This window comes from Ixodes scapularis, unplaced genomic scaffold (genome assembly GCF_016920785.2).
Source record: "Ixodes scapularis isolate PalLabHiFi unplaced genomic scaffold, ASM1692078v2 PGA_scaffold2__306_contigs__length_199485367, whole genome shotgun sequence".
In the NCBI taxonomy this organism is placed as follows: domain Eukaryota; kingdom Metazoa; phylum Arthropoda; class Arachnida; order Ixodida; family Ixodidae; genus Ixodes; species Ixodes scapularis.
The window spans coordinates 10831585-10848590 of NW_024609857.1; the positions used below are offsets into that span (position 1 = coordinate 10831585).

Below are 17006 nucleotides of genomic sequence, written 5' to 3' on the forward strand. Positions count from 1 at the left end.
GTGTTCATATTTTGCCTTTGTAATATTGTCACGAATAACGAGTGACAAAGACATAGAAACTGGAGAAACTCAAGGTTTAATGTGGTGAACAATTGTGCCAAACAAAACAAATACAAGAGTCTCCATCTTGTATACGCCTACATCGGCGTTGCAGACGTCGATGTAGGCGTAGTAGCCTCATTGAACACTGGCGATAGATCAACTTGCTGCAGCCATGCAGGGCCGCTTTTATAGCAACAACATCTGTTGTGCATTTCTCTACAAGTACCTATCAGCATTTCCCGATTATGCGAGAAATTCTAGAGGATCTACTAAAAATCAAATATTAACCATGGACAGGATTCGAACACCAGACGTCTGTGTGGTAGCCATGTGCGCAGACTACTGGACAACGCACGGGGCAATATTGCCACAAGAAACTATCGACAATGCCTTCATCCATCTACAATGACAGACATGTTGCATTTGCTTGTCTATACAGCGTGGTCTGCACGACGGGCTCAAGCGAGACACCGATGACGGCTGATGTGGTTGTGGGAAATCGCGCGGGCATCACCCAAGCCAAGGAGAAGTTCCAGTACAAGCAGGTTCTTGTGAAGGACCTGCAGCCACGCACGGGTCCTCAGTCCGGGGGCACACGTCTCTACATCAGTGGCTCTAACCTGAACGTTGGGAGCCGTCTCGAAGTTTTCCTCGACTCTCTACCCTGCACCGTGGACAAGTGAGCTCCTTTGTTGCTCTCCTATGTCTCAGTAGACTTTAAACATGCCACGATGCAGCGGCAAGGGTTTCTTTCTTGAAGGCATGCTAGACCTCGGATGAACTTCATTGTGAAGGAGCTAAACCTCTTTGCGAGGCTTACTAGGTTTTTTGGGGTCCTATGCGGAGCGCAAATTTGCCTGCTTCGTTTGCAGGGATTATGGTGACATCAGAACGCCAACCTCTGATTGGCTCTGATTGCGAGGATATTGGGTAGGCCTGGAGGCAGCTAGCATCCAGGTCTACCCACTATCCTTCAATCAGAACCAATCGGAGCTCGGCGTTCTGTTGTCACAACAACCCCTGCAAAACAAGCAGACAAACTTGCGCTCCGCACAGGTTAGGTTTTGTTTTGCTGAGCATCAGCTCTGTTGAATCAGATATTTTTTATTGCTTCTCGAATATATACTGTTAAGAGTTCGGCAGAGGATAGACGAGACGAGGCGAGGGTCTATATTTATTCTCATCTTTTTCCCTGACCCTCTGTATTTTAGGACCCTTGCGAGCAACAGTCAGATTTCCTGCAAAACGAGCAAGTCTACAATACCGAGCTACAACGTCTCCCAGCTTGTTCTCAAGATCGACAATGCGTCCCAGTCTATACCGAACCCCTTCGCGTATGCAGAAGATCCAACCATCCTGAGGATATCTCCGTTGAAGAGTTTCATCAGGTACGCAAACCTATTTGTGTTCTGTTTTTCTTGTAGTTGCTTTGGAAAAATTGTGTGTTCGTGGGAGTGGCTAACCATGGTCCATGAATTGCAGCGGAGGTCGCAGCGTGATGGTGATTGGTAGCAACCTGCATGCTGTGCAGCAGCCAAGGATGGCAGTGTTCTTCGAGGACCAAGTCCTCAATGAAACGGTATGATCCTGTTGTGTCAGTTCTTTCATTGGACTTGTAGAATGATAAGGGTTGTTATCTCGAAAATGCATTCATATTAAAATAGCGAGAATTGTTATGCTGTCAAGGTTGCTGTCTTTCCACGCTTTCTAATTGTAGGCAAAATGTCCAAGCAATGACTCGTACATGTGAAGTCGACACCACTGTTTTAGTCTCGAGCGGAGCCTTGTTTAGTTTTGATTAATGCACACAAAAGTTACCTCACCGCTTGTGTAATAGAAACAATGGTGATGGGAAATGTGGCTTGCTCTCCAGAAGACTGGCTCTCAGAGAGAGCTGCCCTAGACAAGCAGCAGGTGGATTATTCAGACATACAGAAGTTCCGGTGTTTCTCCGTGGCATGTTGGTCGTGGCACACGGAGTGCCAATTTTCTCGGTCGTAGCCAGAGTGGGGAGAACCTGGGTTACTCTCTTTCAGGTCTGCGAGGTCATCTCCCCGTCCTTCATGTCCTGCCCGTCCCCTCCGATCAACGCCGAGGCCTATCGGCAACCGCCCAGCAATGCCAAGCAGAAGGGGTCCAGCAAGGAGCACCAGTTCGGCAACTCTGCGACTCGCGGCAGCTACAACAACGACCAGGATGTCGGCAGCAACAGCGCTCGAGAGGAGTGGCGCTTTCGCATCGGTTTCGCCATGGACGACGTGGACAGCGTCTGGGAACTGCCCCGCAACTTCCCGGCATTGCACTCGGACCTCGTCTATGTGCCCAACCCTCAGCTCTTCCCTTTTGACGGCAACGGTGTGAAGCTCTACAAGGGGGAGTCGCTGGTGATTGAGGTAAGCAGGAGTGTCGTGCTCTGGTAGCTCTCGGTGGCCTTCTGTGGTACTTCTAAGATGTGATTTATCTCTCAGAATGTTGGATTTATGTCTTGGTTCATACTCTCTAACGTCCAATGTTAATGAAAGGTAACTTGGCTTGGTCAATCGTTGAGCTTCATAGATTTGAGCTGCACTGGGGTTCCAACAATTTATAGGCTTCATAGATTTGAGCCACAGCAGGCTTGCAACAGTTTTATATGTTATCAATGGACAGTTTGAAAACACGGTGCTAGTTTCTTTTTCTGAATACGCACTTCAAGGGTGCTGCTAATTGTATGCGTTCCGATGGCCAGGAGTTATGCATACCTATTGCTGTGCTTCCCTTTATTTGCTAAACTGGAACAAGCAGAGCTGAGACGGACATGCAGTCTTGTCTCGAAGATTAGTGCTCTAACCTGTACATATCCTTTCGATTTATGTGTTGCATCTACAAAAGGCCTTTCATCATTTGCAGGGGGAAAACTTGAGACTCGCCAGTACAGAATCGGAGGTCAATGTGACGATAGGCACCCGGCTGTGCAACATCACTTCACTGGCCATGAATCAACTAGTCTGCTTGCCTCCCGAAGTTCAGCCTTCGGGCACCGATGAAGTAGGACGCTGGACCGACAATGGGCTTCCCATGGTTGTGGTGAGTTTTTTCTGCTCTTAACTGCATCATTTGAAAATAATGAAAAACCTTGTATCTTGTAAGTATGAAATCAATCTGTAGCAAGGATAGCATGGGGCTAAGGGTAACAAATTTGCTAGCAGCTGCATACACTCAAATCTTATAGCTCTAATGCTATGCTTCGTTGTGCTGTTAAACAGTTTCAACGATAATTTTACCTGGCAGATCAGTTCTTTAGTGCTCTTTACTAGAAAATTCAGAATTTTTTAACTCTGGAGATCTTAGCTAGTGGTCAAATTTTAAGCAGGAATTGTTGCTGAGACACTAACTTGGGTGGAAGAATGCATTGGCAGTCTCCAACTTGGAACAGCCAGAAAGAAGAGAGCTGAGGTTTTGCTATCTTTTTTCTCTGCTCCCAGTCCATGTTGAGGCTTTCACAAGGGTTTGTTCATCTTTCTGTCTTCTTTCTTGGTACATGCATGCACACTTATGCTGTGCTCGGTTCTTTTAGTCTAATTTTAAATAGAGTTTGAAATTGTAAATGATGTGTACGCGTGCCAAGCATCAACATTTTGCATCGGTGCACATGTCGAGTTTCACCACTTTGCACCGGCGTGCTAGGAGGAGCAGCTGATGCAGGGGAACATCCGAATTAGCCTCATGGAGCTCAGAAATATTGCTCACTCTTGCAAGTTGACATTCTTTGGTTACAATTATAGATCAATCCTTAATTTTAAACAGCAGTCTGAAGAAAGTAGTCGATTAGTATTTGAATGATAATGGCAGTCCTCTACAGCTGCGAAAGCCCATGTAAAGTAAATTGCCGCACGAGAGTTGCTTATTGCCTCATCCGTGGACTTCCAAAAGCATTATCGGTCATTATGTTTTCCTTGGTCATACATTCTTTTTTTACTGCAATCCCCCTGAGAAGCCTACAAATAAAGTTCCACCATGCAAGTACTTCCAGTCTCTCCACCGGGGCTGTTACTGGAGAGGTGTCTATGACGAATGAGTTTAACGAGGCTTGTTGTGCTAATCAGAGAGACATGTGCGTGTCCCCTTCTGCTTGTCCGCTTCTGTTAGGGTTCGCAAGTTTCCCGAGATTTAGGAACCAGTGTAAGAAAATACTACGTGCTAGACATGGGTTCTCCTTGCTCATTTCAACAGGTGCGCATTGGAGGGAACCTTCGCTTTGAGGTGGGCTACCTGCGCTACGAAGTGGCCAAGAAGTATGGCTTTCCTCCGGAGGCCATTGGAGGGCTTGCAGCCAGCGCGGTGGCTCTGGTTCTGCTCAGCGTGGTCATCCTGGCCGTGCTGAAGCACAAGAGCTCCCAGGCCGAGAGAGAGTACAAGAGAATTCAGCTGCAGATGGACGACCTTGAGAAGAGTGTCCGCATCGAATGCAAACAGGGTGATCTGCTTTTACCATTACCTACTACTCTCCGTTTCATCTCGCGATAGTGTGAGTATCAGTGAGCTTCAAGAAATGTGCCGAGTCACGTGGGACACGTAGCCGCATGATGTGTTCACAGCGCTGAGGTAGCTGGGATGGCTTGTAGCCTCCACTGCAGTCCATCGTAAGATAAAACGAATGATGAAACAAAAAATGAAATTGGTCGCACCAAACATTCAAAATGTTTTCTTTCTTTTTCATGTGTGATCCATCTTACCAGGCATTAGCCAGTGCTCTGCACCTTCTCTACTTTATTCACTATGCACACTGTTCATAGGATGGTCAGGTTGAAGTTGTCTCAGTATCAGTGTGGCAGTAGACAATTGTAAATTTAACTTGTGGGATTCTGTTTTGTTGGAGTTCATAATTTAGTAGCACTTAAAGCATTTATTAATATTTATGGGGTGAAAAATATACATCATACTGTTGTTCTGCACATGAAAGTTGGGTGGTAAGGGCAACTGGCACAATTTGGGGACAGAAAAGGGCTGAACAGTTTTCATTGCGATAATCTTAGCACCAAGAAGCATTTTTGTCTGTTTTCTTAACTGTTTGTTGTTTGTTCTAGCATTTGCAGAGCTCCAGACAGTTGTCACCGACCTGACCAATGACTTGCAGTCCGTAGGCATCCCAACATTAGACCACCGGACCTACGTGATGAAGGTTTTCTTCCCTGGTGTGTACGACCACCCACTGTTGCAAGACAACAAGGTACTTCAGAAGCTTCCCGGTTGATAGCTCGCTGTAAATGGGTTTACGGCAGACCGACGGGGATTTGAATTCTTCTCCATCCCCTTCCAGTTGAAGAACAACGGCATCTACAGCAACTATGAAGTGGCAATGTCCCAGTTCCAACAGTTGATCCTAAACAAGAGCTTCCTCGTAACCTTCATCAACACCCTGGAGAGCCAGAAGTCCTTCACCATTCGTGACAGGGTCAACGTGGCCTCCTTGCTGATGATCATTTTCATGGGGAGGCTGGAGTATGGAACTGAGTAAGTAGTGTGGACTAAAAGTCGCCCGTCTAGACACAAGTGAATTGGATTAGTGATTTCGTCTACATTCTCTCCTTTTTTCAATTTCTATAATTTTATGCTGTGCCAGCTATGACCATTCGTTTTGGTTGTTTGAGACAAATGGTACAGTGCAGATAGTTTCATAGAGATTTTACGAATGTTGACGATCAAGTTTATTCACCTCGAAACTAGTAGTGTAATGTGTTACTGAGGGGTTATTTTTAAAGATGGTAACTTTGGGAACAGGGACATGTAACTGTTTAGTTTGTTCCCTATCTCCCTCACCATCCACCTCTGCTACTGAGTAGCATAATTCGAGGTCCTTTGTCTCCTATTCCGAGTAAACTGCGGAACGTCGCGTCATCTACGCGTTTCTGCTCCCTCACTTGTGCAGCGTCCTGAGGACCCTGCTACTCCAGCTGATCGAGAAGTCGGTGAACACCAAGCACCCGCAGCTAATGCTGCGCCGGACCGAGTCCGTGGTGGAGAAGATGCTGACAAACTGGCTGGCCCTGAGCATGTACGACTACCTGCGAGACTATGCAGGCAGCTCCCTGTTCCTGCTCTTCAGCGCCATCAAGCACCAGGTGGAGAAGGGGCCTGTGGACACCATCACCTACGATGCCCGCTACTCCCTTTTCGAGGCCAGGCTGCTGCGCGAACAGGTCGACTACGAGCTCGTGGTGAGTGCAACCGGATCGAATCAAGCACAAGCGAGCTTGTGGTGTGCACTTCTTTGTTGGACCGTCTGATTCAGGCCACGGGACATGCCGAACAGGAATGGTAAAGAGAATTTATAAGCAGACGGGAAGGCGAAGCAGCAGTTACAGGCATCTGGTTCAATTGGGACAGAACAAGTGATTCCTATGGACCCTTTTCGCGTCTAAAAATACAAGCCATTTCTTGCCTTCCAAGAGACATCCGGTCACTTCGTTTCGGCTGGCCTTCCGGGTCTGTTGGTGTCAAGGTTCTTGGCGCAATGAAGTTCTACAGAAATCACGAAGTTGGGGATCTAGTGAGGTTCTTATGCTGCGCTATTCAACATATAAGCGTCTTGTGGCAGTATTAAGAAATCTCCAACATACCTCTCGCTAACCGGTCTTTTAGCTGATAAAGTATTTCATGAACATTGCAAGAAGCGCTGCAGTGGTGGTGATTATGTGTCCCCTCATTTGACCGGCAGTTCGTGGGGACGCAGAAGGCAACAGCGCCTCCTTTCGGTACTTTTATAAAAATGTTTATTACTCGACTTCTCAAGTCGTGCAGAGTGTTATCAAAGGTACAGGGGTGTGAGAACGTAACGCCAGCCGACATGTCCTGACTAATATAGCTGTAGTCTGAATTTTTTGTTATCGGTGCTTTTTATGGCATGTATAGGTCAATAAATAAAGGGTAATGTGTCATGAAAGCATAGCCAGAGAACGAGGCACCTTCCGTTATGTTTAGTGGCGATGGTCCAAAAATGGTATGATTATTTGTTCAAAGACTCTGGGTTTAGTGTGATCCTTCCTTTTCATTTAGACAATCCAAGTGATCCAAGAGGACCAAGATGAGAAGGTGCACTGCAGAGTGAATGACTGCGACACCATCAGCCAGGTGAAGAGCAAGATCCTGGACACCCTGTACAAGAACACCCCATTCTCCTTGAGGCCGTCGATCTACGACGTAGACCTCGGTAGGTCAGCCTTCTGTATTGTCATCATTTTTTGCTAAATTTCGGTGCAGTTTGTTTTTTAGTAATGCTAATAGAGACATTGCCTTCCTTTACAGAATGGCGCCATGGACGAGGGGGTCACCTGATCTTGGCAGACGAGGATTTGACGACAAAAACAGTCAGCGGTTGGCGGCAGATCAACACACTGCGGCACTACGGCGTCAAGGACTCTGCTGTGATGAGCCTCGTTATGAAGCAGAATGACAGCTTCAGTTCTAACTGTAAGTATAGTTGCGTGGTTAATATATCGGGTTAAGCTAAGAGTGTGGGTCCCTATATCACGTGTGATCCACTTTCTAGGTTTCATTTTGGTAGTAGCCATTGAGTGCACTTTCCTGCAAAGCGGCCAGCACTGCAAAAGTGTGCTACATGATATGAAGTCATAATGAGGTAGTACATGACAGTGCCTCATCATGCCACTGCCATGTACAACCTTATAATTTTTGTTGTAATAGCTGCAAAAGCTTTGAACAACAAGTGTTAAAATTTAGATAGCATCAGCATTTAAGTCTATCATGATAAAGTTGATGAATCTGCTAAAAGGGGAAAAGAATGCTGCATCCACCTTTTTTACTGCAATTCACAATCATTAATAATATATTTCTGAGAAAGCATGGTTTTTATTTTTTTATATATTCTTAGATGCTTCTGCATGTAATACATGTCCTTTGCAACATATTTTCAGATCATTATCAAATGTGACAGTGAATGTGCAAATATATTCAATATCTAAAAATTTATCATAATGGTAAGACCATTATGACAAATGTCTAGGATGGAAAAAGAAAAACAACACAAGAGGCAGAAAAACGGATCTCAGGTCATGCCATCATGATAAACTTGCACCAGCTTGCCTGCACTTGACTTTTTTTTTTTAATGTAAAAGTTACCACTTTCTACTCCACCCTTTTGATATTGTGGGCTCAGAAGTCAAGAGACCCTTCCTTTCTGAGACGTGACCTTGATGGTGTGGCTTTTTTCCAGGCAATGTTTCGTTGAACTCCATGTCCCCGATTGTGTCCCACTGTGACCTGGAGCAAGGCATCAAGTACTGGCATCTAGTCAAGCCGGAGGATGAGACCATTGGGCAGCCCAAGGACATGCACTACAAGGCCATCCCCGAGATTTTCCTCACCAGGCTGCTTTCCACCAAGGTACGGGGCACTTCTGCCAAACAGGCTGCTATTCAGACGTCAGAACAGGGAAGGAAATGTTTGGGTTCACTGGAAGTGCTTAAAGATGCCAGATGTCCAGGCAAAACTTTTATCTTGCACAAACATCTCCAGTCCCCAAGACCAGTCCCTGCAACATTTCTGTCTTGTTTCACAATTTTTAAGAACAGAATCCTTGCAAGTAAGTTTCTTCAATTAGACCTTTGATACCCTGCCCATGCTGTTCAGGTCAATAATATTCCTACCAGAGATGCTGAACTTTAGATACGTGGTGTAACCGCCTGCTTAGTATATGTCCCAAGTTTCCTCTTTAATTTGCATTATTGAAGGCAAGGCGCTTGCTAAGGATTTTGAAGGATCTTCACTTTGTAGGTGTAGATGTTCTTTGAGATTTAATTCCTTCTTTTTTTTTGAAGCATAAGGGCTTGACCTCATAAACACATATGCTCGTTTGTATCAGTGGAAGAAATCAAAGCATGCTCACTTCAGAGTCCCAGAGGAAGTCTATCACATATGGCAGTTCTCAAGCTTCTTTTTGCCGATTGATCTACCTTTACAATGGGGGCTCAGACCATTAGACATATAATGTTACAATGTCAGTGGTGTTTGTAATTGTTGTTGTGTGACAGTTTGTTAATCCACCATTCATTACTTTCAGGGCACTGTGGAAAAGTTTGTCGAGGACTTCCTCAAGACAATCCTCACGGTGAACGAGGCCCTTCCACCAGCCATCAAGTGGCTCTTCGACTTGCTCGACGAGGCAGCCCACCGCTATGGCATTGTTGATCCTGAAGTGCCCCATGCCTGGAAGAGCAACTGGTGAGTGACATCAAGGCCCCTTTTTTGCTGCGACAAGTCTACTGAATTTTTCTACACATCAGGCAAAGTCGCACCTAAAGCATAGTTGCAAAGATGTCCTTTTTAAGTCTTGTTTAGCATGAGCAGTCGTTCAATAAATGCAGTCTTGGATAGTGGAAATTGATAAGCTGATTGATTAGTACTACAACGTTTCGATGGGAGTTTTTTTGTGGAAGCCTGGTTAGACCAGCTTTCGATTAGCACATTCATGCAATGGTGGATCGGCATTGGAAAATTAGTGGTATTCCTCAGTACGAGTAATGCAAAAGGGATTGTACGCTACAAAATAATGTGATATAACCCTCTCGGGGGAAGAGCAGTCAGTCAAGACTTGACAGTTTATAATTAAATCGCAACATACTATATAATATTCGTGGCAGAGGAATGAGGACCCTCTGTCCAGGTTTCAATTTTCCTACTATTAACCTTGCCATTATTGAAGAGGTCGTGGGCAAGTTAGGGCCACTAGATAAGCTATGCTTAGAGTGCCAGTGCCCATTCCTTGATTTTCTTCTGGGCACCGCCACTTTGATGCTCAGCGCAAGTGCGGGCATGATTGGCGTTTGTCACAGTTTGAAAATAAAACTTCCCAATATTGCGATACAGTGCCAGGGAGTCCAAGCAATGTTATTTTGCTCTGTTGTGAATTGTTTTAAAATATCCGAAAGATTGAAAGCTTTTTTGTGCGATTTCAGATAAAACATGAGAAAACTGGCAACAGTGATTTGAAGTATACCAAGGTGGCAGAAGTGTTGTTACTCCAAAGCATTGCTCCTTCCGTGGCACTATGCTCCGTTTCACTTTTTAAGTGTGAGCAAAGCAGAAGCTACAAGGGGAGCTCCGGACTTTCAGTGTCTCTGCCTAGAACGCTTGCTCGTGCAGTGCAAGCACTGTTCAGGGCCACATTTTCACGCTTGTAGCATCGGCTGCATCTGGACTTAAACTAAAATGAAATATAGGACTCGTGTGTCGTTATTGTTTTCGAAAGTCTTCGCAACACTTGTCCAAGGAAAATATTAGCCAAGGATTCGAAGAGTTAGATTGTGTGTTATTCTTTGTTAGTAAACTCATTAATTCAAACCCCAGGGAGCCACAACTTTTGTTTGAATTATCGGAAGTTTGAATTATCAAAAATTCATCTAAATACGATGCAAGATGAAATCATAAGCTGGTATGTTACACATGAAACATTGGTGAAATGTATGATAAGATTATTCATCCCTCAAAAACGTTGTCTGTCGTGGACTGTTTAGACATCGCATGGCGCCTCGCAACAGATTTAAGTTTGTTCACCCAGCAAAAGTGTTTTCTATTTTCGACTATTAGCCCCGTTGAGCGCGCTTTGTACTGAGCACCGGTGCACCACGGAGAAGCAACACCCGTGGAATCGAGCTCAACAGATATTGCTTCTCCTCAGTGCACCGGTGCACGGAAAGAAGCACGCTCAACGGGGTCGCGAGAACAAATAATGAATTACACGAAAACGCCTGTTGAATTAAGCGGCTTATGAATGCATCCAAAACATAGTGGAACAACCGGAATTTTGAAATTTGTTTGAATTAATCAGAGCTATGAAATATCCGAGTTTGAATTATCGCGAGCCTTTTGCTTCGGGTAATTGGTGATTTCAGAAAGGCTTCACTAAGTAATCGTTTAAAGACTGTAATAAATTTGTGCACAGCGTTACATACCCCACTGTGAGCATAGCCCTAAGTAATTGCCTCAAAAGAAAGTAGGGGAATGCCAATCCCCAAGAGGATCCGCTCCAACAGGAACTGGTATCCGTCGATAAACCTTCAACAAGACAGAAAGAAATGGTCGATAGATTCAACTTTTGTACAGTAGGCATATAAGCAAGAGTTGCAATGTCCAATTCTGTTATCATATACACCAGCATGCAGCTTGGATGTCACACCGCTGCAGTGGCGCTGTCGTCACAGGCGAATCTAGTTTCTGCGCACAAGCAGTGCCCACACCTGGTGTGGGCAAATGTGGTCTTGTTTGAAAACAGCACGTTGGCCTATAGGTTGAATGTTCACTCATGGTCCCCTCTCACTTTTAAATTTTTCTTGCTCTCTTCAGCCTGCCCCTGCGGTTTTGGGTGAACTTCATCAAGAACCCGGACTTCATCCTGGACGTGCAGAAGACGCCCATCGTGGACTCGTGCCTCTCAGTGATCGCCCAGACCCTGATGGACGCCTGCTCTACGTGCGAGCACCGGCTGGGCAAGGACTCGCCCTCGAACAAGTTGCTCTTTGCCAAGGACATTCCCAAATACCGCCGCAAGGTGCTCGAGTTCTACCAGAGCATCGCCCTCCAGCCCAAGGTCACTGACCAGGAGATGTGTGCGGCCATGCAGGCACTCTCCCTCGTGAGTTCCTTGCGATGGTCTCCCTTAGAGTGCCTCTAGAGCCTGAATTCTCGAACTGGGTTCCTAGGAACCCAGGGGTTCCCCAGCATACCCTCAAGGGTTCCCAGAGTACCCTCAAGAGCTCCCAGAGTACCCTCAAGAGCTCCCCAGTGTACCCTCGAGGGTTCCCCAGGATACCTTCAAGGTTTCCCTGGGGTAATTTCAAGGGTTCCCCAGGGCACCCTCAAGGGGTTTCCAGAGTACCCTGAAAAGTTCCCCAGTGCACACTCAAAAGCTCTCCAGGGTACCCTCAAGAGCTTCCCAGGATACTCTCAAGTCCCCGAGCCCATGAATTCCTTCGACCGGGTGTCCCTGTTTCAAAGTAAAGTTCTTCCAAATAAGCACTATCTTAGCAGATTTGAGCCATCCATTGACAGATAGTAACCATGAGCCAAGCACTCCCTGGTCTGTGCACTAATGTTCAGAAAGTCTATGTACTTTTGCACTGCTTTATTGCTTCGATGCTGAGACCAGGAAGAATTCCTCAGCTATCAATCAAGAAAGATAACCAATCATCAAGATTGAAATATTTTAGAACCCTGCGCTAGAGGAAGCTTCGGTGTTCAAATTAAACATCTGAGACCACGGACCTCGAATGGTTTGTTCATTTGTCAGGCTAAATGCAGATATTTGGCTCAGGGGAATTTATAAGACTGAGCTCACTGATAGGAGCATAATATGGCTCTAAATGTACCGTATTTTCTGGACTATAAATTGCACCCTTGTATAGGTCGCACATCCGTATAGTGAGCCTTCTTCTTGGAAAAGTTGGCATATAAGTCGCACCTCTTTGCACGGTTCACACAATGATTTGTGTGCATCGATATTACAAAATTGGAGCTTCGCACAATCGGCTTGATCACACATACCGTTTTAAGCACAACTTTGATGTTTCAACTCGCGAGAAATGCCCATAGCATGGCGCTGTCTGGTGGGGGCAATCGAGTGTTTCGCAGCAAAAGGACGTAAAACGCGCAAAAAATAAAAGGGTAGTCGGCTTTATTCGAGCGAACACATGCCGAGCCAACGAAAATTTAACGAGCTAGACACTCGTGAACCAAGCTTTGGACCACTAGGCCTAGCCTAGGCCCGGAGACGACGCGAGCATCGATGCGCAGGCAAAGGGATAAACCTTGACATACTTTTTTTTCGGTACTTCTAAAAGATGAGCTAGGCACAATCTTTCCTTTTACATGTAGCAACACGGCTGGGACATGCCAGAAAAAAAAAACTGCTCATCAAACGGAAATTAAGAAAGACATGAGAAAATATTCTGCAATGCATGTATACCAGCCCACTTACCTTTCAGTGTTACTAGACTGAAGCAAAATATGGAACCATGGCTGAATTAGGCAACGTCTATAACATGCTGTAAAAGCTTTATTCTCACAGTCTTGCCTATCCACATTGAACCGCTTTGGGGAAACCCTAACATTTCTCGCTTTCCAAGTCAGTTATGAAAAGTTTAGGAGAGTGCTGCGACAGCAGTGCCTCCTTGAGGGGGAAACACCGCCCATGTGGCTACATAGTTACGGTGCTGAACGAAAGATGGCGTGCGGTGCATAAAATAAAGGGTGTCGCACCGTGAATTAAAAAGAAAAAATGCATATAAGTCACATTGTCGTATAAGACACACCAAGAAAAATGTCTGAAAAAAACCGCAACTTATACACTGGAAAATACAGTAGTTATTCCTCCGTTAGTGGTTGTCCAATCTAAATGCTGAGTTATTGTGGTGACATATCTTTTTCTAGTTTTCCAGCCCATGAAATGGGACGATAGCCAAATTGTTGTTAGAAAGTTTTTGTGTTATGGCTCAAGTAGAAGAACCTGAACATCTCTACAGGAGTCTACATCTAGTGGAGCCTCCTATTATTTTATGAGCCCAAGTGAACACTTGGAAGTAGTGTTGTAGGGAAGGCGCTTTTACTTTTCTTCTAGTTTAAATTTAGAAATTCATATTGGGCATTGTAGGAAGTCTGTTTTACATTTATTCCAGAAACATCTTTTTGAGGACAGAAGTAGTACTACTGAGAAACATTTGCTAGAGTTTGGTTATATTCCTGCAGTTTCTTTTCTTTTTTTCTAGTGCAACATTGCCTGGGCTGCAATTTCTTGTTTTGCTTCATGCACATCAATCAAAAGAAATAATCTTTTTTTTTTTTTTGTGGGAAGCATACATTAGTTCTGTTTATAAATAAAAATACAATGTATTTGGCCCGCCTTTCCTGAATACTGCATTCTCTTTCTTCAAAGCCAAAGTATGTGGTTCTTCTAGAAGTTCTACTGTTGTTTTGGCAAGGGTTGATATTGTTTTTAAGGGGCAAGGCTTCAGAAAAATCTGTGGCAGACCTGGAGTTCTAAGAATGGATTTGTGTTAAGACCCTCTCTAATCTCTCTGCAGGCCCATTCCTCAGAGTTCGAGCCATCAGGAGCTGTAAAAGAGCTGTATGTCTACGCCGCTAAATACAGAGAGCAGGTGAGAATGGTTTTATGAATATACCATAGACTATGCCTCACTACCCATCGAGTTGTCATCACTGAGCACATCTTGGGTCAAATTTTGGATTGCTGCAAGGATGATACTGGATGTATAAGGACTTTTTTAGCACTTTTATTTGTCATTCTTTATTGTGCACAGAAGATATATGAGAAAACTATAACATATATTGCACTCTTCCCAAGTACATCTGACTGAGGAAGGAACGTTCTGATAAATGCATTATTTATGAGAAACAAACTGACCACCCATGCATGGAGATGTTTAGGCGATGGCTGGAGGCCATTACTTTACAAAAAAACCACACGCTAAGGAGTCGCAGCCCCACTTGTGTGAGCCGGCCTAATCCAGACTGGCCGATTCACACTTTGCGAGTAAACCCGAAATCTGAAGCTTTGTCCTCTCTCTTTTGGCAGGTCTTGACCGGATTAGAGAATGACATGCACTGTCGGAATCTGCACTTCTCGCACAAGTTACTCAACGTGGCGTGCACACTCGAAGGAGAACAGACTTCCATGTGTTGACGTTGCTCCTGTGTCGTCGGTACCATCCCCGGGGACAGCTGCCGTGCACCCAGTCACAAACGCGGAACAGACTGACGTGTTGTGCGCGCAGCCGCACTATGCAAAGCGGGAACGGACCACCAGCAAGGGTGCCAGCCAGACTACAGGCGGTGTGTGTGTGCGTGCGCAGGACGGCTCTCCCAGCCTACTGCGGAGCAGCGTGCAAACTGTGAGGGTGTGTCTCGTGTGCGTGCGTGTGGATGAGTGAGGCGCGTAATTTATGTGTGCGGAAGAACGGCGGAACATTCCGCCGCGAGACGTTTAGGAACCGCAGCAGGAAGAGACTGTGCCCGCTCCCTTCTTTCTCGTCGGGGCGGACTGTAAACAAAGGAAAAAGTTCTACTTTCTCATTTTGGTTCGGAAGCAGGGTGATTTTGGCACTTTGCAGCCAGAAACAGCTGGCTGCCGGTGTCAACTCTATTTATACATACATGTGCCTCTGCAGGGAAGAGATAGACGTTGGACCACTGAACTTCCTCATCCCATCCACAACTCACGGTAAAGAGGATGGGTAGCATACTATGGGCTCTCGTAGGAGCAAAGAGAAAAGTTGAGGTTATGCGCTAACTGCAAAATATTTTTAACAGGACACCGATTTTACTCATCGAGACTTTGCAGGCACAGGCTGCCTGCAGTTGTTGTTCATCGCCAGTTTTGTACATTTTGTATAGTAGCATCATTTTTGAAAGGTCTGTTTATGTGGCCCTCTCCTGCCCCCCTTTGTCTCTGCGCAAAAGATAAGCCATGCAATGCGTTCAACCATTGTGAAAGACTGCCAGCATTGCCCATCTAAGTCACACAAGTCCCAGGATTGCCGAAGTAAGCTCGGCGATCTTGTCTTTGGATGCAGAAGAGGGGTCTGATCCATTTTTACTAGGTGGTACGAGCGTTGCCAGCCCCACAATTTTATTTCCATTTTATTCTTTGAGCCAATTGTAAATGTGTTTAATATATATACCGTACCTGTTTATGGCATTATTATACCTAATGCTCCAACTCTTGCTGTCTAAAGAAGCGGTATTTGAGTTAAGTACTTTGTTTCATAGCTGGCAAGTTGCCACTCGAGGGGGGCAAGTCGATTGTTGGTGACATGGGCAAAGCATTTTTTTTTTTTTGTTTCTTTTAGCTGAAACAAACTTAAAATTCTACATTTCGGCATCGTTCGAGTCCCCTTGTTGCAGTTAAGTCAAGTGCTGTGCATTAAAAGTTTTCAGCCTGGTGTGCGTATAGTGTAAATATCTGAGATGAGGCATTTTTTGTCGAGCCATGTTGTTCGAGATATTACGGAATGTCTATAGTTAAAACAATGCTGCTTCGCTTCCTTTGGAGATTGGCCACTTTTTCGATTTCCTAGCAAAATACATTTCCATGTTTGTACATGTTTTGCCTGTGATATGCCGATCTCACGCTTCCGATTTGATCTGGTCCCCTTCTTTTTTTCACCAGTCAGTTCTTTCTCTTCGGGCTACAAACGAAAACGGAACTAGGGAAGAAAAAAAAAAGTGTGGCAATGCACAGGTGCTGTCATTTGGGTTTTCTAGACGTTCCGTTGACTGCCGCGAGAGTACAGGACCCTGTGTTGTTCACCTTCAATGCGACTGGCTGGAACAGCATCCTACCATCATATTTTTGATACTTGGCCTCTCCCTTGTAGTAAACAAAATAAAGACAAAAATGTTGTGCAGCAGAGCGCTTCACTGTGTAGCGTGTTGCTGGCATCCGTCATTAAAGGAGCAGGTTTGAGCATGTCTTCCGTGTGTCTGTTGCTTCATTTGGCTGCTGGGTCACTTAGTGGGATCCGAAACGAAAATAATCCGGATTTGTATCCACCAAATGCAATATCCCATATTGATAATTAGTTAGAAAGCACTTCTATGATATTTGTGCCGCTCACATCGAGAACATCAGCAGTGGTAAATATATCAAGTACTATTTATTGTCTGTCGGGTGATGAATGAATTTCTGGGGTTAATATCAACAAAATGCTGCTTTAAAGTATGAATATTGCGAGATCAACCTAAAAAAAATCAATAAATTAAAAAAAAAATATGTGGGGAGCCTTGGTTTTTCTGCAGAGATTTCACCAGGTGGCACCTAGGACGGATTTACTGAAAAAATGGCAAGCAAAAACGGCTCATCATTTCACACCATGCCAAACATAAAAAGAGAAAAAAGGAAGCTTACGCTTTTCAGTGCTGAAATTAATAGGAGATGCGCTGTGAAAGGTGAAGAG

The 17006-nt window shown here is 45.0% G+C and overlaps 1 protein-coding gene across 1 annotated transcript in view; it reads left to right on the plus strand.

Annotated features, from left to right (window-relative positions):
* LOC8036364 (plexin-B) overlaps nt 1-16523 on the plus strand; it is a 138748-nt gene extending 122225 nt beyond the window's left edge. The window contains exons 16-31 of the mRNA XM_042291695.1: nt 482-721; nt 1254-1430; nt 1525-1621; nt 2079-2435; nt 2932-3108; nt 4255-4498; nt 5109-5251; nt 5342-5535; nt 5951-6239; nt 7078-7231; nt 7327-7491; nt 8255-8424; nt 9101-9261; nt 11383-11671; nt 14115-14189; nt 14627-16523. Of these exons, the coding sequence (XP_042147629.1) occupies nt 482-721; nt 1254-1430; nt 1525-1621; nt 2079-2435; nt 2932-3108; nt 4255-4498; nt 5109-5251; nt 5342-5535; nt 5951-6239; nt 7078-7231; nt 7327-7491; nt 8255-8424; nt 9101-9261; nt 11383-11671; nt 14115-14189; nt 14627-14734 (3040 nt within the window). The 3' untranslated portion in view covers nt 14735-16523. The remainder of the gene's footprint in view (nt 1-481; nt 722-1253; nt 1431-1524; nt 1622-2078; nt 2436-2931; nt 3109-4254; nt 4499-5108; nt 5252-5341; nt 5536-5950; nt 6240-7077; nt 7232-7326; nt 7492-8254; nt 8425-9100; nt 9262-11382; nt 11672-14114; nt 14190-14626) is intronic.
* The last annotated feature ends 483 nt before the right edge of the window (nt 16524-17006 follow it).